Source organism: Ursus arctos, unplaced genomic scaffold (assembly GCF_023065955.2).
Source record: "Ursus arctos isolate Adak ecotype North America unplaced genomic scaffold, UrsArc2.0 scaffold_2, whole genome shotgun sequence".
Taxonomy (NCBI): Eukaryota; Metazoa; Chordata; class Mammalia; order Carnivora; family Ursidae; genus Ursus; species Ursus arctos.
In genome coordinates this window covers 12,808,879-12,833,322 of record NW_026622874.1, presented here as the reverse complement: position 1 = coordinate 12,833,322, position 24,444 = coordinate 12,808,879, and the positions used below count along the sequence as shown (strand labels likewise).

The window sequence follows — 24,444 nt, the reverse complement described above, 5'->3', positions numbered from 1 at the left end:
TAATTAAAAACCCTTCGAGTCATGCTTACTGAAATCTGTTACATGGATTTAACCGATCATCACGAAAGAGATTTTCTGTTCCCTGCGGAATAAAAGAATTCAGAAAGGAAATGAGTGGATGAAAATGTTCCAGTAATGAAATCCCTCTCTTTAACAATACATGTCACACTGAGGGATTATCCACTGGTACGTTTACTTAACTTCAGTAAAATAAAGACCTAACCGGTCCCTCAGGAAGCCCAGGCTCTGGGGAAGAGGTGGGTTCACGTCCCGGCTCCCACACTCACCGACCAGTCTTTTTTTGAGACTCAGAAACTGAATTTCCTCAGAAGTAATGTGGGGAAATACGAAGCACTACTAGGGTGGTGGAAAGGACTCTGTTTGTAAAACAGTGAGGGTACCATCTGGGCACCATAAATAGTGGCTCTTTTATCAGGAAACGATTCCTAACCTTGTACCACCTGGCAATGTGGAGTGAATTCGGGAGGAAGCTTCCTCCTGATGTGGCCCCTTTGCTCCACTGGACAGACAGACGGAGGAGGAGTTGTGAGCATTAAAGCTTCTGATGTGGCACCCTAAGGGCTCTCACGCTCATTTTGTCATGTTATCTTCACAAGAACTTTCGGGAGCATTTCATTACGTTTTTTTAAAAGACTTTATTTATTTATTTTTGTGAGATAGAGAGAGCACGAACTGGGGGAGGGGCAGAGGGAGAAGCAGACTCCCTGCTGAGGGGAGTCCCAAAGTGGGACTCGATCCCAGGACCCCGGGATCATGACCTGAGCCGAAGGCAGACCCTTCACCGACTGAGCCACCCAGGAGCCCCTCATGAGCATTTTAAATCTGAAGAAACTGGGGCATGGCCAGGCACCCATAGACTGAACAGACTGTGTGGAGATATCTAGGTCCCATCCTCTTTTTGCTAAAATACACTGACCCCTAAAAGAGGAGAAATATAAGGAATAAGCAAAAGGCACATCTGGAAGAAGCTGAATAAAATTTTAAGTTATTTAATGATCACTCAAAATAAGTTCTGGCTGATTAATCTTCCACGCTCAGACCAAAGACAATAAAATGAGAATACCTTAACAACCTTTCATCATTTTCTAAGGAAAATATTCTGCTTTTCTGTGCATTCTTCATCGACACCATTCAGAAAGTAAAGTCTGGGGCGCCTGGGTGGCGCAGTCGTTAAGCATCTGCCTTCGGCTCAGGGCGTGATCCTGGCGTTATGGGATCGAGCCCCACATCAAGCTCCTCCGCTGTTAGCCTGCTTCTTCCTCTCCCACTCCCCCTGCTTGTGTTCCCTCTCTCACTGTCTCTCTCTCTCTCTGTCAAATAAATAAATAAAATCTTTAAAAAAAAAAAAAAGAAAGTAAAGTCTATACTAAGTATCTGCCAGGAAATATCATTATGAACTTAATACAGATGAGGACTAAATGTTTACAAATCAGATGCCATCTCGATGCGGTGTGGGAGGCCGGGGAGGCCGAGGGATGCCGGGCGGGGATACCGCCGATGGTGGGGTAAGCACTTCATTTCCTCCTTCGGAAAATGGGGTTCACCGTGCCAATCTCTTGGGACGGTCATGAGTTTCAAAATAAAAATGAGTCGGTAAATGTGAAAACATGTTCAGGTGTGAGGGACTATCCAAAGAGATAAAGCGACATTTGGGAACTTAGAAGCCAAAGATTTGGTGTGTGTGTTTTCACACACGAAGCTCAGTCCACCACGGGCTTCGGTTTAGGCGTATTTTCCAACGTGTCGCTCTGGGGGCAGGAGCCTCTCCCAGACCCTTCCTGCCCCTCCACTGCATAGCGACCCTTTATTTAATTAGCAGCAGGCCAGAATAGCCTTAACTTCACACCAAAGATCACAAGTCGATTGTGCTCCATCAGGGATTATAAACTTTTAGCTTCAGAGAAGCTACTATAAACATCAAAACATTTCACAGATTCCCCATGTGAACAGCTGCTGGGCGTGTCATATGTATCTATGGACAAGATACCCACTGACGCGTGGCTCTCTGGGCAATTCGGTCCCAGGGGCTAACTCCCAGCCACCCAGACTCTGCGTCCCTGTTTCTCCCGTCGTCCTCCAGTAGAGTTGTAAAGTGCATTTTAAAAAGAAGTGTTTTTCTTCTTCGATGCAAGCCATGAGACGCATTGTTTCATAGAAAAACATAAATAACACGCAAGGTCCCCCCCCCAAAACCCATAAATGTCCATTTTGCCTATGCCCCCGCCGCATGGCTACCATGCCTGTGATTTTTTTCCAACATGCGGTAAGAAGGGAAGCCCCAGTCATCTGGAAGTTGTCTCCATCTTCCCCTTAGCCCTCTGCTCCCCTGAAACCTTTACCAACGATCTTCAAAGTATCTTCTCATGCCTAGCACCGTGCCAGGCACACAGGACGCCCTCAAATACTCATCGAATGAATGTCCCACAGGTTTTCCCACCCTGGTAAGAAACACTGCCTAACAGGGTGAGGAAGAGATCACCCTGGGGCCTTGCCCTAGACCTGCTCATTAGTTCTTGCCAGCCCATATCTTCTAAGGGAATCTTGGCTCATCGGCTTTTCTAGTCTAAATAGAGTCCTCATTTCCCCCCCAAGAAAACATGTAACTGAATGGATTAAGGTTGAGTTTCTATCCCAAGAACAGAGCTTCCATTGGCTACTGGACAACCTCTGACTGGTGTGGCCGGCTTGAAAGAAGGAGCTCAGCCTCCAAATCGCGCTGGAGAATGTGCTCTGGGAAAGAGACGGAGGCGGGAAGCAGAGCTGAAGGGCTGTCAGGCTGGGAGGTGGGTGCGGGCCTGGGGGTGACCGTAAGGGGCCCGATGAAAGCTGAAGTCAGCGGGAAGATACGGGTCAAGTGGAGAACAGGGTGAACACATCAAGAAGTAGAACTGCCATGAGAAAGATTTCGCAGCTTCTGAGAAGCAGGGAGAGCAGTGGCCTTGATCGTTTTTTAAAAGGCTTATTTCGGTCTCAATCTAGGAGAAACTTACCATATTCAGCTTCCTCCCCCCACCCCATCCCCCTTTTTTAAAATATTTTTTTTAAAGATTTATTTATTTATTTAAGAGAGAGAGAGCACAAGAGCAAGCAGGGGGAGAGACAGAGGGAGAGAATCCCAAGCAAACTCCCTGCTGAGCGCCGAGCCCAGTGAAGGGCTCGATCCCACCACCCCGAGATCATGACCTGAGCTGAAATCAAGAGTTGGGTGCTTAACCTACTGAGCCACCCAGGCACCCTTTTAAGATCTTATTTTTAAGTAATCTCTACACCCAACGTGGGGCTCGAACCTACAACCCCAGGATCAAGAGTCTCATGTCCCGCAGACTGAGCCAGCCAGGCGCCCTTTTCTCCTCTTTTTCCCTTGAGCAAACATGAAAGAGAATCTGTACCTTGAAACTAAGGAGAATTTCTTTGCTCAACGTAAGGAAGATGTGTGTCAGTACCAGCCTCTGGACGAGTCTCGGATCGCCTTCAGGGTTAGTCCGGGACTTTCCAGTACACTGCGGTCGCTCCCGCTCTGGACCCACCCAGCGGAGGACGCATAATCCCACTCCACCCGACATCCCCACCTACGTTTGGAAATCTCGCCTTCAAGCTGTTAGTCAGTAGATTGTGTGGAAGAGAAACAGCAGAGGAGCCTTTGTAAGGTTCATTCTTGAGGTTTCCCTGCAACAGTAGTAAACGTAGAAATGGGATGAAATGGGGAAGCAGAGAACGTTCAGGTCCGGTCCATGCACCGGCCACATGGCCTCGCACAAGTCGGTTAGTCACTCTGATCCACACGAACTTTGCCCAGTTTACCTCGGGGTTATTTCGAGAGGGTTAAATGAGCTGAGGTTTATGAAAGTGCCCTGCGAGCTCTTTGGCCCTCGGTCAGATATATGTCTTTGTCAGTGTGATGAAGAATCGGGAGGAAGGTGTGTCAGCTCTAGGAAAGTGTCCAGGCTGTGTCTGCTCTTATTTTAGTAACTAATGTTGTTCCAGACAGAAGTACGAGATACCATAAGGTAAGTCCATCAGGGAGGAGTTAAAAAAACAAAAAAACGACTGCCCTATGGCACTTGTCCAAGTGAAAATTCTAGGAGAGAAATAATGATGGAAAATAAACTTTCCCCTTGCTTTTTTTTTTTTTTTAAGTAAGCTGTGTGCCCAGCATGGAGCCCAATAATGTGGGGCTTAAACTCCTGACCCTGAGATCAAGACTTGAGCTGAGATCAAGAATTGGACACTTAACCGACCGAGCCACCCACGCGCCCCACTCACTTTTAATTTCAGGAAAAAATTATGAATCAGAAAAACAGCTCAAAAAGACATTTCCAAATTAATAGTTAAATATCTGTTCCTTAGGGAGGGATTTTTATGTGAACTTGAAAGAAAAATGAGAAAAAGTGTGATTTGTTTGGGTCCCAAAGGGGATCGTTATTTTTAAAAATACCAGCAACAAGCAGCATCACTGTGGGGGGGCAAGTTCAGAAAGGTCAGGCTGGCAGAGGACATAGAAATAACAGCAGAACCCAAATTCTCAAGAAACTCTCCAAAGATCATTAATGTTGATCATTTTAAGAATAAAATAAATATGGAAGACATCAATTTAGAGATGGGTAAGGATTTTGTGAAGTCAGGCATACAAGGATACGGTGTCCCAGCTCCTGATAAGTTAGCAATCACTGTCCCCTCAACCCTCGCTCTTCCACCACGATCCATGACAGCCCCCCCGGGGTACAGGCCTGATGCTCTTTCTCAAATGGCGCTATTCTTTGGTCTTTTGTTTTGTTGTTGTTGTTGTTTTGTTTTGTTTTGTTTTGTTTTAAGATTTTATTTATTCATTCGATAGAGATAGAGACAGCCAGTGAGAGAGGGAACACAAGCAGGGGGAGTGGGAGAGGAAGAAGCAGGCTCCCAGCGGAGGAGCCTGATGTGGGGCTCGATCCCAGAATGCCGGGATCACGCTCTGAGCCAAAGGCAGACGCTTAACCACTGTGCCACCCAGGCGCCCCTCTTTGGTCTTTTGAATGAATCTCACTTTTTCTCTCTGTGCTTCCTTTTATTTTATTTTTTTTATTTATTTATTGGAGGCGTCATCACTTTTATTCAGATTTTTGAGAACACTAGAAAGGTAGGTTAACACCTATTTTTCAAGATAAGATACCTAAGATTCCCAAGAGCCTTCAAATACGAAACCTCTCCTCCACGCACAGGGATCTGTGCTTCCTTTTATATCTCCAACCCCCACCCCAACCATGATCACTAATACCCTGTGGAAATCCTACCTATCAATAGCTGGAAGAAAATCAGCTCAACACACCGTATCATAAGGTTTCATGGGATGTCCACGGGACTAGTGGTAGTACCTATAGGGCAAAAATTGCCAACGATATCCTTGTGATGATTTAAGTGTGGTTTGACTTTAATTGGATGCTAGCATGATGTTGGCAGCTCTCAGGACTCCACGAAGAGGGCTGTCACTACATCCATTCCACCCCCTAAGAACCTTCCTCTTGGGGTACAACACGCTTCTGGGCTACACAGTTCCTGCCCTTGGAAGCCTCTCTCCTCACAGGAGAAGATGCCCCAGTGCTCAGGACCAGCTTCCCCCTGGACAGCCCTGGACAGCCCTGGACGACCCTGGACTGCCCTGGACAGCCCTGGACAATGCTAGACAGCCCTGGACAGCCCTGGACAACCCTGGACAGCTCTGGACAACCTTGGACAGCCCTGGACAGCCCTGGATGAACCTAGACAGCCCTGGACAACCCTGGACAGCCCTCTACAACCCTAGACAGCCCTGGACAACCCCGGATGACCCTGGACAGCCCTGGACAGCCCTGGATAGCCCTGGACAGACCTGGACAACCCTAGACAGCCCTGGACAGCCCTGGACAGCCCCGGACAGCCCTGGACAGCCCTGGATAGCCCTGGACAGACCTGGACAACCCTAGACAGCCCTGGACAGCCCTGGACAGCCCCGGACAGCCCTGGACAGCCCCGGACAGCCCTAGACAGCCCTGAACAACCCCAGACAACCCTAGAGAGCCCTGGACAGCCCCGGACAGCCCTGGACAGGCCTGGACACCCCCGGGGGCCAGCGCTGGATGAAGAGACGGTGCAGGGATCTCTGGCTTAAGACCTCTGCTCGCCTTCCCTTCTGCTTGGGTGGAGGGGAGCTGGGGGGGCAGCAACAGAGGAAATAGACGTGGTTATTCTGATGCGTGCCTTGAAATTGGACACAGTCTGAACATCGGAACCCAAGGCAGACCCGGAACCACGTTGACAGCCCCAGTGCCTCAGCCATTGTCAGCATGTCATCTCAGTAGGTCCCATTACAAATGCCATCTCGCCTGTGAAGCCTGTCCTGTTCCCGCGGGAAATCTCCCTCCCCTGGGCCTCCCCAGCACTGAGGTTCCCGAAATAGCTGTACCTGTAGCTACAGCTTGACAGCTTCTGACACGCTCGCATATGCTCCACAGCCGTGAACACACAGTAGGTGCTTAATAATGACTCATCTGAATGATGGGCCAGCAAGGACACGGGTGAAAGGCTCAGGGTGGAGAACGCTACCAAGAGCTCCCAGTCCAGGCTGCTTCTTCTATGCTGGCCCTTCCCTCTCCTCATCTCCGTGCTCTTGAGTTACCGCTTTAACTCACCCTGCTTTGCAGTAAGCCTCCAGATCTGTAGTGAAATGGAGGTATGCATGGGACGATCCCATGTGAGGCTGTGTGTGCATCTGGGGGAGGGGAGTGTGCCCCCAGCAAAGTTTCCTCTCCAGCTGGGAGAGCCCTGACCCCACCCCCAGACACCAGGGAGGTGTCCTGAGTGTCCCAAGCAGCCTCCGAGATGGTGCCACTGGCTTGGTTTCCTTCCTAAGGGCCCTTATGCTTTCTCTTCCTGCCGGAATTATGTATCTATCCACGCATCTACTGAAAAGTTATTGAGCACTTAGACCTGCCAGTCACGGGGACAAAATGATGAGCAAAGTGATCACAGCCCTGCCTTCGTGGGGATTACATGTTCTCATGGAAGGACTGCGGAGAAAGTCAGCAGCCAGCCAGCTTACACCCAACCCTGGACGAAGAGAAACACAACCTTGAATGGACTTGAATAACAGACGCTCCTTACTCATGCCGCTCCCTAGCGCCCCCTGCTGCCTCCATCTAGCACAGGAGGCCCCAGGGCCAGCACCTCCCGCTCCCGCCCCAGCAACAGGCACGGCTCTGCACTTGGCCTTCGCACCCCACGAGCGTCTTCTTGGCCGCCGACAGCATCTGAGTTTGAGACTCCCTGGCTCCAGGCTCCAGAAAGGAAATAGCCATGGAAACAGTCGAACAGCGAATCAGGAGTGGACAGTGTTTCCTCAGAGGGAAGGGGGCTCCATGTCCAGGCAAATTCCAGGAGGCGGGGACCTCGGGGAGTAGGGGCACCGGCCTGGAGAGGGAGATGACAGGCAGGAAGGTGGAGAGTGGGAGGAAGCACACCAGATGTTTACTGCAGTTCATGGGGCTGGGAGCTTGCCGTGTCTTCAGTGAGCCTTTTTCTCTGCTTTTAGGAGAATAATTCTATTTGATGCAAGGATGCAGTTTCATAACATCAGCTGTAAAAACCGAAGGGTGTGCATGACTTTTCCCTCACCCAAGGCCTTCATTTAATGGAAATAGAGGAAGCGAGCTCATTTCCTAGAGCGTCAGTTCCTGGACGAAGTGACTGGAGTCTTTCATGTATTTTGGGCAACTCCTGGGCACTTGGGGGGACTTGGCTTTATGCAAAAGGTGGAAAACCTCGGAATCAGAAGACCTCAGTTTTTTTTCTGGCTCTGCCACTCCTTGGCTGTGTGACCCTGGGCACGTCCTCTCCTTCTCTGGGCCACACGTGTCCTTGTGGCTCTAACCCCACGAAGGCTTTGAGAGGGAGATGCTGAGGCGGGCGGCAGGCAGGGCTCAAGCCGTGGGGCACAGTGGGTGGTGATGGGGGCTCAGTGAAGGAAGGCAGAGTGTGGGAGCCCCATCAGTCCTCACCCCATCAGGCTCCCAGGGGAGAAGGGATAGCGAGGCGCAAGGATTGAAGAAAGCCCCATGAACCCAACAGCCAGGCTATCTTTTCTTGAGCATTTGCCAGGAGCCATGAAGCACGTTGAGAACGACGGGTGGGTAGCTCTCGCCTGGGGTACAAAACCTGGGTTGGACCTAGTGAAAATGCCAGGGATGGTTCAGCCCTTCACTCTGCACTGGCACCCACGGGGGTGGGGGCAGCAACGGCTCAGCCACAGACGGCCGGCAGGTCAGGGGAGATAGAGAGACTGGGAGGGACAGAACGCGGGCCAGGAAGAGGAACGATGCGCACACCCGTGGGAACTGAGCGGAGGAGCCACGGGGCTTACCGACTGGGAGCTCCTGGGTCATCCGAGGCAGTGCTGGCCCCAGAAAGGCTCTCAGTCCAGGGGAAGTCAGAACAGCATTCCTGAGTCCTAGATTCCTCCCTGACAAGCAGGGTAATCTGGAGCAAAATACGGCAGAATTACTCACGTTTCTCCTTATGTAAACTGCTTTCCTCTGCCGAGCCCGCAGCACAGGGACAATCTCAGTCCTTTGAACAGAGAGAAAACGTTCCTGAGAGTGAAGCCAAGCAGATTTGAACCAGTTCTTGCTGACTAGAGGATACTCACAAAATCATCTTGGTAATGTTTACTATCTGATTCAGGAACTGAGAACAGGACCCTTCCAACGGCAGGAAACAGACACCTGTTTGTAAATGTCTCAAGTTCAAGTTTAACTTGAGAATCAAATAGGAATAGAATCTTCTGGGGTGCCTGGGTGGCTCAGTCGTTAAGTGTCTGACTTTGGCTCAGGGCGTGATCCCAGAATCCTGGGATCGAGCCCCACATCAGGCTCCCTGCTCCGCTGGGAGCACTGGGAGCCTGCTTCTTCCTCTCCCACTCCCCCTGCTTGTGTTCCCTCTCTCGCTGGCTGTCTCTGTGTGTCAAATAAATAAATAAAATCTTAAAAAAAAAAAAAAGGAATAGAATATTCTGAGCAAAATCTATTTTCCCAAACACAAGGTTAGGCTGCAGGGGCACATCTGAAAATATTTACTTCACAGATATTGAAGATGTTTTTGGTATCAGACACTATAAATTGCTCAAATGTAAACGGTATTTTAAAAGTTACTGGTGAGGCCAGTACACACAATCTGATTTGCACAGACCTCCTCCTAGCATTTTCGGTGTTTTTTTTTTTTCATTTGTTATTTGTTTGTTTGTTTTCTCTTTTGGTTTATTCATGTAAAGCAGGGACTGTTAAACAAGGCTCCAGAAAGCCTGTGAAGGGAAAAAAAATCACATCTTTATCTTCTGTATCTTTTTTTTTTTTAAGATTTTATTTATTTATTTGACAGAGAGAGACAGCGAGAGAGGGAATACAAGCAAGGGGGAGTGGGAGAGGGAGAAGCAGGGAGCCTGAGATGCGGGGCTCGATCCCAGGACCCTGGGATCATGACCTGAGCTGAAGGCAGACGCTTAACGGCTGAGCCACCCAGGTGCCCCTATCTTCAGTAACTTCTAACTAAATTTTAGGTTTGACATTTCATTCCGTTACGAAAATAGCCATAAATCCAAAGCTGTATGAGCAGTTCCTGTGACTTTGTCGCTACCCGTAGGAATCGCAGACATTTTATGGTACATTACGGTTGGTGAGTCCATACAATAAATAGCATTTACCCTCAGACTCCTTGGAAATGAGGCAACCTTCCCTGTTTTTAAGTATTTAAAGATCTTGTTTTTAAAGACAGGGCACCTGGCTGGCTCAGTGGTAGGGCACGTGACTCTTGCTCTCAAGGTCATGAGTTCAAGCCCCGTGTTGGGTGTGGAGCCGACTTTAATACATTAACTGATTTAAAGTGTTAATGAAGAAGGATATGTATATTTCAAATTTTAAAAATATTTTGATAATAGTATTTCAATATCATGTGCTTCCTTTGCAGTCATGTATGTATTTTCTACATTTAAAAACATCTTCCTGAGAAGGGTCCCACAGATGTCATCAATGACGATGCAGGCGCTTTTGCTCTCTCTCTCTCTCTTTCTCTCTCTCTTTCCCTCTCTCTCTCTCTCTCTCTCTCACACACACACACACACACACACACACACACACACACACGGTAAGAACTAGCCTCGAGGCCATCCCTGACAAGGGTGCCTGATATGCCAGGTCTAGAACTAGAAAGCCCTCCCAAATACACACCCACCCTTGTTTTAAAGCTAGGGGCAAGGGAAGGATTCTGCTTCCAACTGCTTCTACAGGATTGCTGTCGCCTGAAGCTGGTGGCTTGCTGCCCTTATATTCTGGCTGGCTATTTGTCTGTCACCACCACAGGGAGAGAGGGACCGTGTCTTAAGAATACCCGCATCCCCAGTTTCTAGCACAGTCCACGATACGGAAGCAGGTCTCAATAAAGTTTGCAGAGTAAATGAAAATACAAACTAGAAATGAATCCTTGTTGAAAGAGACGGGCACGTGGTCTGGGTGAAGCGGGCCTGTGTGAATGTGTGTATACGCACTCGGGTGGGGACACAGGGAATATTGAAGGGGTACGGGGTGCATAAAGTGAGGCATTCTTTTTTAAAAGAAATTCAAAACAGACTTCTGGAATGTCATATTCTAAGACGCTTTCTGGCCGTGTGAAAACAATTCCCCTGTGCATGGCCCCACCCAGCCTCACGTGGCCACCTCTTGCTCCCCCCCCCCCCCACAGGGGTGGCTCTCCAGTATATATAAGCTCTGTGCAGCCCAGGCATGAACCAGCGGGGCCACCCATCCAGACGCCTCCCAGAGTAGGAGAGCTTTCCCGGGGAAGGCTTGCCCAGCCCCTGCACTGAGGGCTTCCGTGCACATCACTGCAGCCGCAGGCCCAAGATGCCAGCTGTCCAGCTGCTGCTCCTGGCCTGCCTCGTATGGGGTTCAGAGGCCAGGACGGCCCAGCTCCGGAAGGCCAATGACCGGAGTGGCCGATGCCAGTATACCTTCAGTGTGGCCAGCCCCAATGAGTCCAGCTGCCCCGAGCAGGGCCAGGCCATGTCAGCCATCCAGGACCTGCAGAGAGACAGCAGCGCCCAGCGTGCTGACCTGGAGTCCACCAAAGCCCGGCTCAGCTCCCTGGAGGGCCTCCTCCACCAGCTGACCTCGGGCCGGGCTGCCGGGCCCTCCGAGACCCAGGAGGGGCTGCAGAGGGAGCTGGGCACCCTGAGAAGGGAGCGAGAACAGCTGGAAACCCAAAGCAGAGAGCTGGAGGTGGCCTACAGCAATCTCCTCCGTGACAAGTCAGCTCTGGAAGAAGAGAAGAGGCGACTGGGGGAAGAGAATGAGGATCTGGCCCAGAGGCTGGAAAGCAGCAGCCAGGAGGTAGCGAGGCTGAGAAGGGGACAGTGTCCCCAGGCCCACAGCTCCTCTCAGGACGTGCCACCAGGCTCCAGGGAAGGTAAGAACATGGGGCGAAGGGCACCCGAGTCCAGAAGGTGACATGGTTCATAGTCACCTGTTACAGGTGGCCCAGGCTTGCCTTTCCGGCCTTCTCCTTTCTCCCCGAGCCGGTACCTCTGGCACGAGGCAGACGACTGAAGGAGGGCAACGCAATCACTCTAACATCTTACTAGTCATTTCGCTCCTGAGAGTTCTGTTTGGGTTAGTGGCTCCGAGTTCTTGTGCCTCCCATGACGGCCCTCCCAGTCATAGCAAAGTGAGAAATATAAGGACCAGGTGAGACGTATGTGTAGATCAGTAGAAAGTTGCCAACTATCCTCCTTAGAAAATGCCCTTTCGTGACTCTTTGCTTGGAGATTGTGATTTCTACCTTTTGTTGTTAATATAACCTCTATTTATGAGATGCCAATAGATCTATGAAATCATGATGGATGGTAGGGTTTTTTTTTTTTTAATGTCCTTTCTTGGCAAAATAAAGAGGTGGCAACCCTTTGTCGGGTTCCTCAGTCTGTTGTTTGGGAAATTTCCCTACCCTTTGCCCAATCCGAGAACCTCTGCTTTCAAGACCCCAGGCCACTCCTTGAGGTGGTTCTTTCTCACTGCGACGCTCTTCTGTTCCTCCTGCTTCCTGCTTGAAGGTTAGTCCGGGCATGCGCGCTGCGAAAGGGGGCCCTCCCGCCCCATTATTCAGGAGGATAGTACTTGTGTCACTTTTTGTGCGATCGTGCTCCCAAATATTCCCTGTTTCATAATTTGTTTTCCGATCAGGAGGAAACAAGTGAGCAAATCCAACTGTGGGACTGTCAGTCCAGACTCTTCAGAGATCTCAGCCTCAAGCAAGAAAGACAAGGGGGTGTGGCTTGTTCTAGATTATAGGGGTTACGGAGATGTCGTGGCCCAATGCAGTGCCCGGCTTTGGATTGGGTCCTACATCCAGGGGAGAAGAGCCACAGGGACAGGTTGGGAATCGCTGAGGAAATTTGAATATAGGCCGCTTCCGAGGTCCTGTTGTTGATGACTGCTCGGTTTCTTGGGTGAGAGATGGTATGGTGGTTATGATGCATATCCTTCTTCTACGGAGACTCATGCTCACGTACTAGGGAGGTAAGGTGTCCGAATGGCTGCAGTTGACTTTCAAATGTTTCATCAAAGACTGTGAATGTATCAACAGTGACAGAAACAAAGGAAAACAAATGTGGCAAAATATTAACAATTGGTGAATCTCAGTGATGAGCACCTGGGGGTCGGGGGCTAATTGCATGATCCTTTCAACTTTTCAAATTGTTTGGAAATCTTCAAAATAAAACTATTATTTTTTTAGAAAGGCTGTCTAGGGGCACCTGAGTAGCTTGAATGGTTAAGCATCAGGCTCTTGACCTCAGCTCAGGTCTTGATCTCAGGATCATGAGTTCAAGCCCCACCTTGGGCTCTCTGCAGGGTGTGGAGCCTACTTAAAAAAAAAAAAAAAAAAAAAAAAAAAAAAAGCTTTCTACCTGAGAGGCAAAGTCTGCATGTAAACGAGAATAAAAAATCCAAGAGTCGATGCCTGGGTATGACCCTGGGCAAGTCACTTAGCCTCTGCACCTTGGTTTCTTATCCGTTAGGCGGTAATGAAAATTCCTCCTGTGAATGATTTTTTTGGGTTCAAACAAGATAACTCTCAGGTGTAAATGATTTTTTTAAAAATCCTGTATTTCTATAGTTGGAAGACACTCGATTCTAAATTTTACAACAAAGAAAAATAAGGTCTGAAGACACCCAGGGCCCTGGGTGGCACAGTGATTGGTGGCGGCATGAAGATTTGTTGGACCGGAGTCTTCGAGCACAGATAAAAGAATCAGCATTAATAGAAACATGATGAAGCATTACTTATTTCAGACTGTTCAGCGATGGAGTCATATTCTCAACAAAAACCCGTGTGTGTGTGTGTGTGCGAGCGTGTGTGTGTGGGTGGGTGGGTGTGTGTGAAAACAGAGGCAAAGTTTTGGTTTTTTTATTGTCCTGTGGTCATTTAACAAGACCGAGGGAATTTATTAGATGTGTTCTCTAATTTTACATTTCTTTTTCTTCTTTCCAGCTGCCCTACTTTTGAAATAAGGACAACAGCCTATTAGAGTGAACTCCAAGCTTGGAAGGTCTTTTTAGCAATGGGTGTTTTTTTCATGAGCAGGAAATTACATTAGTACAAGAACCTTCTACGTTCTGCAAAAGCAGCCTGCAGGGCGTCTGATCCATTGGCTTGTTCTGTGCAGATGTGGAAACTGAGGCCCAGAGCTGGTCCATGGCCACCTGGCCAGCCAGTGGCACAGCCAGAACAGAGTTCTAATTCGGTCCCTCCCAGCTGAAGTCCCGTGGCCCTTCGGGACCTTGAACTGACCTCTGGTTTGTAGAACCTAAAGATAAAAGACAGGAAGCTTACATTTATTTGATTATTATTATTTTTAAAGATTTTATTTTTTAAAAAGATTTTACTTATTTATTTGAGAGAGAGAGATTGAGCATGGGCAGAGAGAGGGTCGGAGGGAGAAGCAGACTCCCCACTGAGCAGGGAGCCCGATGCAGGATTCGATCCTGAGACTTTGGGATCATGACCTGAGCCAAAGGCAGTTGCTTAACCAACTGAGCCACCCAGGCGCCCCTAAAGATTTTATTTTAAGTAATCTCTACACCCAACGTGGGGCTTGAACTCACAACCCTGAGATCAAGAGTCACATGTTCCACCAACTGAGCCAGCTGGGGGCCCCAGGAAAGTTACATTTAGAAACGTTTGGAACAAAAGATGGGCTTCAGGGTCCTAGATCTGAGGGTAAAGGGCTTTCTGGGTGGCTGGAATTTAAGTGTGGGTGTGCTTCATGTAGGGGCAGCAAGACTGAGGCTGCGTGAGCCCAGCAGAGGGAGGCCACAAAGGTGGACCTTTTCTCACTCGGCCTGTCATTCACACTGTCACCACCACTGTCTTTATTGTGCAATTGTTACCTAGAAAAAGGTCTCCTTAGAATCACAGAAATCACGTGTGTGTGCGTGTGTGTGTGTGTGCATATATACATAATTTTGTAGTAATCGTTTTGTAGCAAAATGTCTGGAAGCCTATTAAGCCCAAAGTAGAAAAATGCAGATTACCAGATGATAAATCAGAGCTGACTACTAGTGTCACCAGAGAAGCCCCCTCTTCCCTTTATCTGACCCCTACTTCAGATCGGTCCTCCCAGAGAACAGAGCCTGGGATGGGGGCCTGTGTGCGGTGGCTTATATGGGCCACGATCCCAGGGAGCCGAAGCTGGGACAGGGGAGAGTGAGTCAGGGAAGGAAGGGGAGCCAATAAGGAGTGGGGGGCATTCTCCAGGGGTCCCCACAGTGGGAGGTGGAGGCTTGAGGCCTCCACGCCCTTCTGGGCAGCTGTGTAGACTGCCGTAGAGGAAGGGAGCATTCCTTCATGCTTCCGCTGCTCTGCTGGCCACGGGTCATCGCCCCAGAGGGTATACCCCACGTCCACAATGTGCAGGTGTGGGCGCCAGGCTGGCTCTTACAGAGAGTCAGAGAAGCGGTGCACTGCCACTGAGGCTGGGTCCCGGCGCGTGGCCACAGCAACGACTGGGGAAAGGTGGGCAGGATTAGAAGGAAGAGCACCAGAGGTGTTCAATGCAATAATCGCTGGTGGAGGTTACCGTGCAGATGAGAAATAACAGGGAGAAGCACCCAGCACAGCGTCTACGCAGGGTGGGCATGCCGTAAGCAGATAGTAACTCTCAGGGCTTCTTTTCCTTTGAGCTGCGCTACTGTTTTAAAATGTCGTTTAATGATTAAAACATCGAGATAACAGTTTTGTAATGCACCTTGACCCTAGAGACAGTACCGGTTAGAGCAGCACCCAGGACGTTAGTCCGCCCACTAATCTTCACTTTCCTGGGGAGTTTCTAGGGTAAGCTCTCTACAATGTGTCTGCAAGGCAGGAGTGAGGGAGATAGGGCAGAGCAGACAGAAAATTTCCAGAATTTTGTAAGAGACATGAACTTTTCAACCACAGAAGAACTGAATTTTAATAGAAACAAATAAAAGCTCTGAAAATGTTTAGCTATTGGATACAATACAGTCAATATTTTCATAACCTCTTTTTGTTTTCTCCCCACATTCAGAGTGAAATAGGGGTGATTTTTAAACATTCCGGAGAGATTTTAATTTTGACACACTGTTATTGAGGACGTTTCATTTATACTTTGAGCTAAGAATACTGAGGCTCAGAGAGGTTGAGTAACTTGGCCGAAGTCACACACCTGGTACAGGGCAGGCCCAGACTAGGAAGCTATGACTTGGGGCCCAAGCCAGGCTGGTTTGCAGGACAGCTTCCCAGCCTCTGGGCTGTGCATGCTCTCCCGCCTGCCCCCCCCCCCCGGCCCCGGGGTTCTGTCCTCATGCCAGACAGCGCTACTCTGGGACCAGGCTGACCATTGCCAGGTGCTCCTGGCTGACACGACCAAGACACAGCCAGCAGGCTTGTCATCCACCCATCCCATCTGCCAACTGAGAAAGGGCCCTGCACTTATTCCAAAGCCATTCCCTGACATTATGTTTCACTGTGGCTGTTTACTCCAAAGAAAGCACATGAGCTGTGGTTCCAGCAACTGTGAAGAAAGGCGTGGGGCTGAGGCAGGGACAGGGACAGGGAGAGGGAGGGAGAGGCAGAGAGGAAGGGACCGGGAGAGGGAGGAAGAAAAGGGGTCCCTATGCAGAGCCGCGAGGGCCTTGGAGTCACCAGGAAAGGAACTCTGCCCCAGCCGGGAACCTGGGCCCCCTCTCCTTTGGCAGCCAGAGGAAAGGCTGGGCTCCCCAGGTGCACAGCCTGGGAGCTGTGTGCACATGCGCACCAATGTGGTGGCCTCCGAGCTCCGCTCCAGGAGGGGGTCGCCCCCCAAAGTTCTGAGCAGCAAGTTTGCAGCTGGTGGGAAGCCTCAGGTAGCGGTCTGCACCCCGTCAGGAGACAGAATTCACACGGCAAGTTAAGTCTTAGAAGTCATAAGTTATATATTAAAAATATTAAGAATTGGGTACGATGAGAGCAACTATGAGATATAAGTATACTGCGCGCGGCACCCTAGGGCTGAGGAAAGGTCCCAGACGAAGGACAAACTTGGAAGGGGTTCAGGCCTTACTGACGAAGGTGAAGTCCAGCCCATCGGAGAGCAGAGAAGCTGGCCAGTTTGTCCAGGCTGGAGCTGGAATGGCCACCTCCCGAGGGCGACAGGCAGCCTGCGGCGTGGGGACAGTGGAGGCAGGGACAGGCTGCCCGAGCCCTGCAGAGCCAGCCGGGGGCTTGCAGGGGAGGCCGGCAAAGCACGGGGTCCCTGTGCAGGGACTCTGGGTTCCGTGGGCAGGGCTGTGGAAAGGTTACGGCCAGGCTGAGGCTGCAAGGTCACAGAGGAAGCACGTCTTGGACCCGCGGCTGGGGCAGGGCTCCGCCAGATGTCCTCCCACTCACACTGCCAACCCAGTCCCCGGGGGCTCCTTGCCGCTGACCTTCCTTCCACAATGTCCCTCCAGCGCCCTCTACCGACAAAGCTTTTCACCGTGCCCACGATTTTGAAGGAGAAATCTTTGTTTTACAGAAAGCATCTAGGGAAGGATGCGTTTGGCACCAAGGGGCAATTAATTTATAACTGACAAACCTCCCCCACCACGGGGTGGAAAAGTTCACAACTTCCATGGCCTTGGCAGACTTGGGCTCAAGTCCTAGTCCCATCACTAACCAGCTGTGTGATCTTAGGCAAGTTACTTAACCTCTCTGAGCCTGTTTTCTCTTCTGCAAAATGAAGATAATATGGTCCACGTCAGGACTGTCATGTGGAATAGAGGTAATGAGCACAGGACCTGGCTCATGGGAGGCACTTAGTAACTAATAATTAAATTAGTTGCAGACTGCAGTCCTAAGGCCTTTTTCTATTTCTTTAAAAGCTGTGAAGGTATTGGATCACGTAAATAATTTCTATGAAACTGCTTTGAAATGCAGAGACAGCTATAAGTACCTGTTAATCATCTCTTTTCACAAAGGATCTGTTTTCAGTATTTCAGTATTTTAGCTATCTTCAGGGAAGTCACCCCGGAAAATGCCTGTTTGGATCTGTTTTCCCCACTTTCTTTATCCTCTCTTTGGCTGAAGTGGGCATTTTTCTTAATTTTCTTCTCATTGACTTGCAGGTGCGTGCCCTTACTTTTCTCAGTAAGTCACTAAGCTCCATGGTCATCCTCACCACATTCATAGAATAAAATAATGTGCCTCAGGTGTGAGAGGAAGGAGCTGGTACCGGGGAGGCCCTTGTATGGCAACTGTGGGTCCCGAGCTGAAGGGCAGGGGACTGGGGTGGGGCAAGGGAACCCTCTAGAAGTTTTGTACAGATGCCACTGCAGTATTTCTCACCTCACATTGCCTAAAATTAGCTCCGGTATTCTGAGAATTAACTGAAACAATTAAAGCAGTTTGAATTATTCTGAGGAATAGTCTGTGATGGTCAGAGGAAAGGTACCGAGGAAAAGAAACAGCTCACCTCAGGGAGTTTGCTCAATGACCTGCTTTTGAGAAATTGAGAAATGTTGCTGCATATCTGAGCCTCCACTCAGTGTGGGAGGCTGGCAGGCAAGTCAGGGGTGGGTTGCTCCTCGTAGCCAGGGGTCAAGGCTCTGTCATTATGTTTTAGGCCTAGGAGAAGGCGTGAAGACGGGAGACGCAGACACAGAGGGCGCAAGTCTGCGCTCCAGGAAGCAGGGACGGTTATAAACAGCTCTGCTCGCCCCTTGTAGAGCAAGGGGGTCCCTCACTCTTACCTTTCCCTGGCAGCACACAAGAGCAGGGAGCCTCGGGCACCCCACCCTTCTGCCATGCTGTCCACAGGGCAGCACCGATTCCCTGGTCTGACAGCCCCAGGAGAGGGGGGGCAGTGGCTGGTGAGGGTCCTCGGTTGGTCTAGGAAACTCCGTCTGACCTAGTGAATCAGCCTCTGCCCTGGGTACCCCCTTAGGTGGAGGCAATCTTCAGAGTGAAGAGCGAAGGAATTTCCTCACCTCAACAGATTTTCAGGCAGATAGGAGATTGAGGGAACAAATTAATTTCCTAGGACCCTCCAGGAGCCATTTGGATTGTCCAAGGGGTCCTTGTTCCCAAATTGGCCTGGAATGAACCCATGTTACTCCTCAGCGAGAGGACTTTGCCAGACCATGAACTCCTCAAGGGGACCATGGACCAACTGTAATTATTCACCATGTATTCCGCACCCAGAACGACCTGGCACTGGTAGGTGCTTCAGAGGGGCTGGCTATTTAGATGGGTGGACAGCTCCCCAAGCCTGGGGAGACTGAAGACCTGCCATGTCCCCGGAGGTATTCCCGATCGCCCCTGGACTTTGGGGTGCACATGCTACACATTTTGGCTTAAGGGTCTTAACTGTTCATGCAGCCCACTCCGGACTGAGGGACATCCCAGGGCAGAAGGATGCACTCCCTCCAGGGCCATCGCTCCCGGGGAGGCCAGTTAACGCCTGCAGAGAGCACTGCAGGGGGCAGCCCCATGCCAGCCTGAGAGCCTCTTACCTGGATAGGAAATGTTCTCTCCCTCCCTCTAGTACTGTGCATTGAAGCTAAATGCCCCTCTAGTACTGTGCATTGAGGTTTAATGCCAGTAACCATAAGGGGCACCTGAGTCCAGACATGTGAAAATGTGAAAAAATGTATGTGGCTTAAAATTGATGAAATGTGTGTAGCCAGAAGGGTTAAGGGTTCCATTGTCAGCTTCTGCGCCTGCAAGGTTAAATTTAGCAGAGTGAAGCAAACAACGTGATAGAAGACAGACCATCTTCCCGACCTTTTCAGCTGTGCAGGAGCCCAGCCCCAGGCACTGACTGCCCCCGGGGACAATGACACGGGAATCCTGACTGGGGAGCCAGGTCACTCAGCGGCAGAGAGCTGACTGAGACGGCCCGCGAGAGAAAAGGCCAATGTTTAAAGCATATCTTTTTATTCTGATGCTTTGACGTCTGGGCCTCACAGGGTTAACTGATTCCTGGGGACCCTGTATGACTCACCTGCCAGCACGCCTTTCATATGCACACCCTCCGACCCACAGCCCAGGCCCCGCCCCACGCCACGCCCCCACGCCACGCCTCCGCGGGCTCTGACCCTCGTACTCAAGGCCGCTGTCCACCTGCCCTGATCACCTCAGAGCTGGGGACCAGACAACTAGGGACAGCCTGTGCCCCAGGGCCTGCTGAAATTATTCACCTTAGCCAATCCTAAGCCTGCTTACCTGGTCTCACCCGTTCCTTCCCACAGGAAAAACAATAAAGGTTCTTGCCTATGTTTCCCCCCCCCACTCCTGAGGGACCCTGATGCTGCCCCATGTGGCCCCTTTGGCATGAGTGTCCCTGCCCCTTGGGAGCAGTGAGTATAACAGACTATCTTCTCACTAGCAGTCAACTCCCCATCTGTCGGCCTCACCATACCTGAATCATAAACCTACATTTTAAGACAGCTAAGCCTGTTCCTTGTGGCTCTTGCTTTTTCCTTGTATTCAAGGACTCTTGTATGAGCCCAGTCCTAAACCGAAGTAGCGAAGTGTGACGAAGCGTGGTAACTTAACCTCTAACCAGTGTCCTCCACACCCCTTCCCTCAACATGCGCGACCCCCACCCCCTCCCTCGAATTCCTGCAGCAATCCCGCACACCCGCAGACAGAGTATTTCAGCCCAGCATGTAAAGCTGAAGACGTTACCTCTCACAGGAACATTTGCATTAGGACAGGGAAAACAACCTTATGTCATGCAGGAAATTGTTAATGTTGAATTTCAGGCATCCCTTAAGATGCTGAGGACCTTCTCAATATCCCTGAATCACACCTCACCTGCTCATAAATTAGGGAATTATTTTAATTGTGTACAAGCTTACTTTATTTTATGTCGAATACCCTATTCTGGGCAAGGCACATCGCTATGCAATTTATTATTCGTGAGCTTTTTGTTATGGGAATTTTTCAAACATTCACAAAAGTAGAGAGAGCAACAAGAACCCCAGGGTACCCATCACCCAGTTCCAACAGTTGTCCCCCAAATCCAATCTTGTTTTATCTCCATTCTCAACTTTTTAAAAAACTTTTTTTAGTTTTTGTTTAAGTAATCTCTACACCTGACATGGGGCTTGAACTCATGACCCCAAGATCAAGAGTCACGTGCTCTTCTGACTGAGGCAGCCAGACACTCCTACATATTTATTGTCTTAAATCCCGAACACCATCGTATCTTTGGAAGCCTATTTAAATACCATCCTAATAGTCATCGTGCTGTTTTCCCTCATAGTACAAGTTTGTGTCTTTCTTTTAATACAGTTTCTAAATGGAATGTGGAGACCGTGAACTTCCAGGAACTGAAGTCAGAGTTAACTGAGGTTCCTGCTTCCCGAATCCTGAAGGAGAGTCCATCTGACCATCCCACGAATGAGGAAGGAGACCCTGGTATAAAGTTAATTTTTCCCTTTTATACACACATGGTCTTTACCTGTGACTCGTTCTGTGTTCAGAATTGGTCAGCCGGCTTCGTGGGGAGGGTGGGCCACTGGTCAGCCCTGGCAGTGAGGCAGAGAAGGGGGTGAGGAAGAGCCCCTCTCTGCTCCTTTTCCAGAGCACGCTGGCAGGCAAAGCCCTGTATCTCACTCACCACCCACTTGGGGATGGTGGGCTCAGCTGGGCTGCACTGGGGGAAGAGGAGAGATAGGTTTATTTCACCCACTTGATTGCCACATAGAAATTCGTTACATTTTTTAGTAGATCCTTCATATCTTTCTTTATCCTAGGGTCAGGTGACATCATGCACCATCTCAGCACATGGTCAGCACATACTCAGAAAAAGTACCTTTTCTGAACTTTGGGTGCTGAGGAAAGGTACAATTGCCCCTCTCCAAAGTGTTCCCTGAAAGCCCGACTTTAAGGCAGGCTGTGGTTTTCAGAAACTGTGACTATCCATGTTATTGACAATTATTTCCAGCAGAAGAGCATGCATGGCGATGGGGACGTTTTGAAGTCTTCAAAACATGATTCCCTGAGACATGAGCAGCAAAGACTTCCCACCTTCTACAAGAAAAGTGAAAAAATCAAAGAGATCTGTTGTGTTTGTTGCAGCTAAATCTAAATTTTCGACCATTTCTTCATTATATTTTAAAAATTATGTGCAGGTTTTTTGTATTAAAATGATGCCTGATCTATGTGGTCCTTCGCTTTGGGATTGAAGAACTTTGTTTTACAGGGTTTCTTATAATGGCTTGATTTTTGTTTCGTTTTTATTTTTTTTCAAGATTTTATTTATTTATTTATTTGAGAGAGAGAGCACCAGTGGGGGGGGGGGGGAGAAGGGGCAGAGAGAGAGGGAGAAACAGACTCCCTGCTGAGCAAGGAGCCCAACACCAGGATCCATCCCAGAACCCTGAGATCATGATCTGAATCAAAGGCAGACGCCCAATGGACAGAGGCACCCAGGCGCCTCTGTTTCATTTTTTTAAATGAAGGAAATCAGACATGAAAATCATAAAGAGTAGTATAATGGACACCTGTGAGTTCCTGACTGGCTTCCACTGAATATTAGAAATATAGTTTGAAGCCCTCTGTGCAGCCTTCCTCTTTACAACTGATACCCAATAGGAGAAGTTCAATTCATAGGATATATGGATCACATAATCCTTTCTGGGCATTTGCTCTTTACCCAGTACCTAATACGTATAAGCCCATTTAACATTTACAACATCCCTCCTACCCAAAACATGATCCCCCTCTACAAGTGACCAAGCCAAGGTCGAGGGGGCTGAGGGACCTGAACATGACCCAGCCAGCGGAGGGTAGAGCCTGACCTCAACCCCAGACGCTCTGTCTCGGGGGCTCTGGCTTTGGCCGGCTCTGCCCCGCGGCCACGGGGCGCAGAGACGGCGGAAAAGCGTCCCGGGTCATGCCTGTCTTTACCTCCCCAGGATGCGGAGAACTGGTTTGGGTCGGAGAGCCGCAGACCCTGCGGAGAGCTGAAACAATCGCGGGCAAGTACGGCGTGTGGATGAGAGACCCGAAGCCCGTCCCGCCGCACACCCGGGAGACCACGTGGAGAATCGACACGGTGGGCACGGACATCCGGCAGGTGTTGGAGTACGACCGCGCGGCGCAGTTCCTGCAGGGTTACCCCTCCAAGGTGCACGTGCTGCCGCGGCCGCTGGAAAGCACGGGCGCCGCGGTCTACCGGGGCAGCCTCTACTTCCAGGGCGCCGAGTCCAGAACGCTGGTCCGCTACGAGCTGGCCACCGAGACCGTGAAGGCCGAGCAGGAGCTCCCCGGGGCCGGCTACCACGGGCAGTTCCCGTATTCGTGGGGCGGCTACACGGACATCGACCTGGCTGTGGACGAGACGGGCCTCTGGGTCATCTACAGCACGCAGGAGGCCAAGGGCGCCATCGTCCTGTCCAGACTGAACCCGGAGAGCCTGGCCCGCGAGCAGAGCTGGGAGACGAACATCCGCAAGCAGTCAGTGGCCAACGCCTTCCTCATCTGCGGCCGCCTGTACACCGTCAGCAGCTACTCGTCGCCCGATGCCACGGTCAACTTCGCCTATGACACGGCCACGGGGCGCAGCAAGGCGCTGAGCGTCCCCTTCAAGAACCGCTACAAGTACAGCAGCATGGTGGACTACAACCCGCGGGAGAAGAAGCTCTTCGCCTGGGACAACTTCAACATGGTCACCTACGACGTCAGGCTCTCCAAGATGTGAAGAGCCGCCGGCATCGGGAAAGGCCGCGGCGACGGTGGCTGGGGCTCCGGAGGGCGGAGTCCGCCGCCCAAGCCCCTGCAGCTTTTCTCGGCTTTCTCCGCTTTCATTACTCGCCCAGCAGGACGAGCGGGGTCACCGGGCCTGCGGGTGTGGGACGAGCGGGCGGGGGTGAGACGGTTACACGGCCCACGGGCTTTTCTTCCGGCAGCTGTTCAAGGGCTGTGTAACCGAAAGAGTGCAAGTTTTGGGGTGACTTGGGGCACAAGTTATAATGCATAGTAGTCTCTTCACGAAAGCACAAGGCTTTTATAAAAGGCCCTCGCTGGCTAAAAAGGCTGTGTGTGCAGGAGTAGGGCGCGGGCAAAACAGTTCGCCCCTCCCCGTGCCGTCGAGGGCCACCGTCCGCATGCTGCCTGGTTGCAAGCCACAGCTAGAGGAGGGGGAACAGCTCTCGTGGCCAGCACTGAACACCTGCAGGTGGGCTTCTAATGCTTCTCGTAGCGTCCATTGGGGCACCACATAACCTCTGCCCTGTGCAATAAAGCCATCTTACATACGGTCCTCCAAGAACTTCGTGGGTTACTTAGCTTAGGGGAAGAGCACTGATTGCGGCCATCGGATTATTCCTTTGGGTTGGGAGCGGTGATTGCAGGACTCTAACGGTGTGTGTGTGTGTGTGTGTGTTTGTGTGTGTGTGTGTGTGAGGCCTGCACCTGGGTTTGAGGTGCTGCCCAGGATGACGCCAGGCCAACAGTAGAATCCAGCCCTCCGCTCCCCCATCTCCTGGTGTTCTTGGTCCTTCCCAAACCATCGTCTCTTTCCCCAGCTCAGCCTCTCTTCCCCCTGGCTCCGTGTTGCTTCTTACTGGTTGTTGTGGGCGTGAGTTCCATAAACTACAACCCCAGGTGAGCAGCCCGGACACCACTGGTTTTTAGTAAATGAACTTACTTGCTAACTTGAGGTGCCGTCGTCCCTGGCGGTAGAACACTGCCTTGCCATCCAGCGTGGACTCTGTCCCCTTAGCGTGTTTTCAGTCTGTTCAGGTTTCTCCGCTGCCCCGTGCTCCTCCGGGCGGCATGTGTGCTCCACAGCAGCCAGGGCCCTCGGCCCAGGAGGGAGAGGCATCAGGCAGAGATCCTTCTCGCACCTGCCGTTGGTCACCAGCGCAGCCTCCAGCATTTGCC

The 24,444-nt window shown here is 50.6% G+C and overlaps 1 protein-coding gene across 1 annotated transcript; it reads left to right on the top strand.

The window, feature by feature from the left end:
* Nucleotides 1–10,773: 10,773 nt before the first annotated feature.
* Nucleotides 10,774–23,827, top strand: MYOC (myocilin). Its single transcript, XM_026509373.4, has 3 exons — nt 10,774–11,484; nt 20,848–20,973; nt 22,476–23,827. Exons 1-3 carry the CDS (start codon nt 10,923–10,925, stop codon nt 23,258–23,260), a joined length of 1,473 nt encoding a protein of 490 aa, XP_026365158.1. The 5' UTR covers nt 10,774–10,922; the 3' UTR covers nt 23,261–23,827.
* The last annotated feature ends 617 nt before the right edge of the window (nt 23,828–24,444 follow it).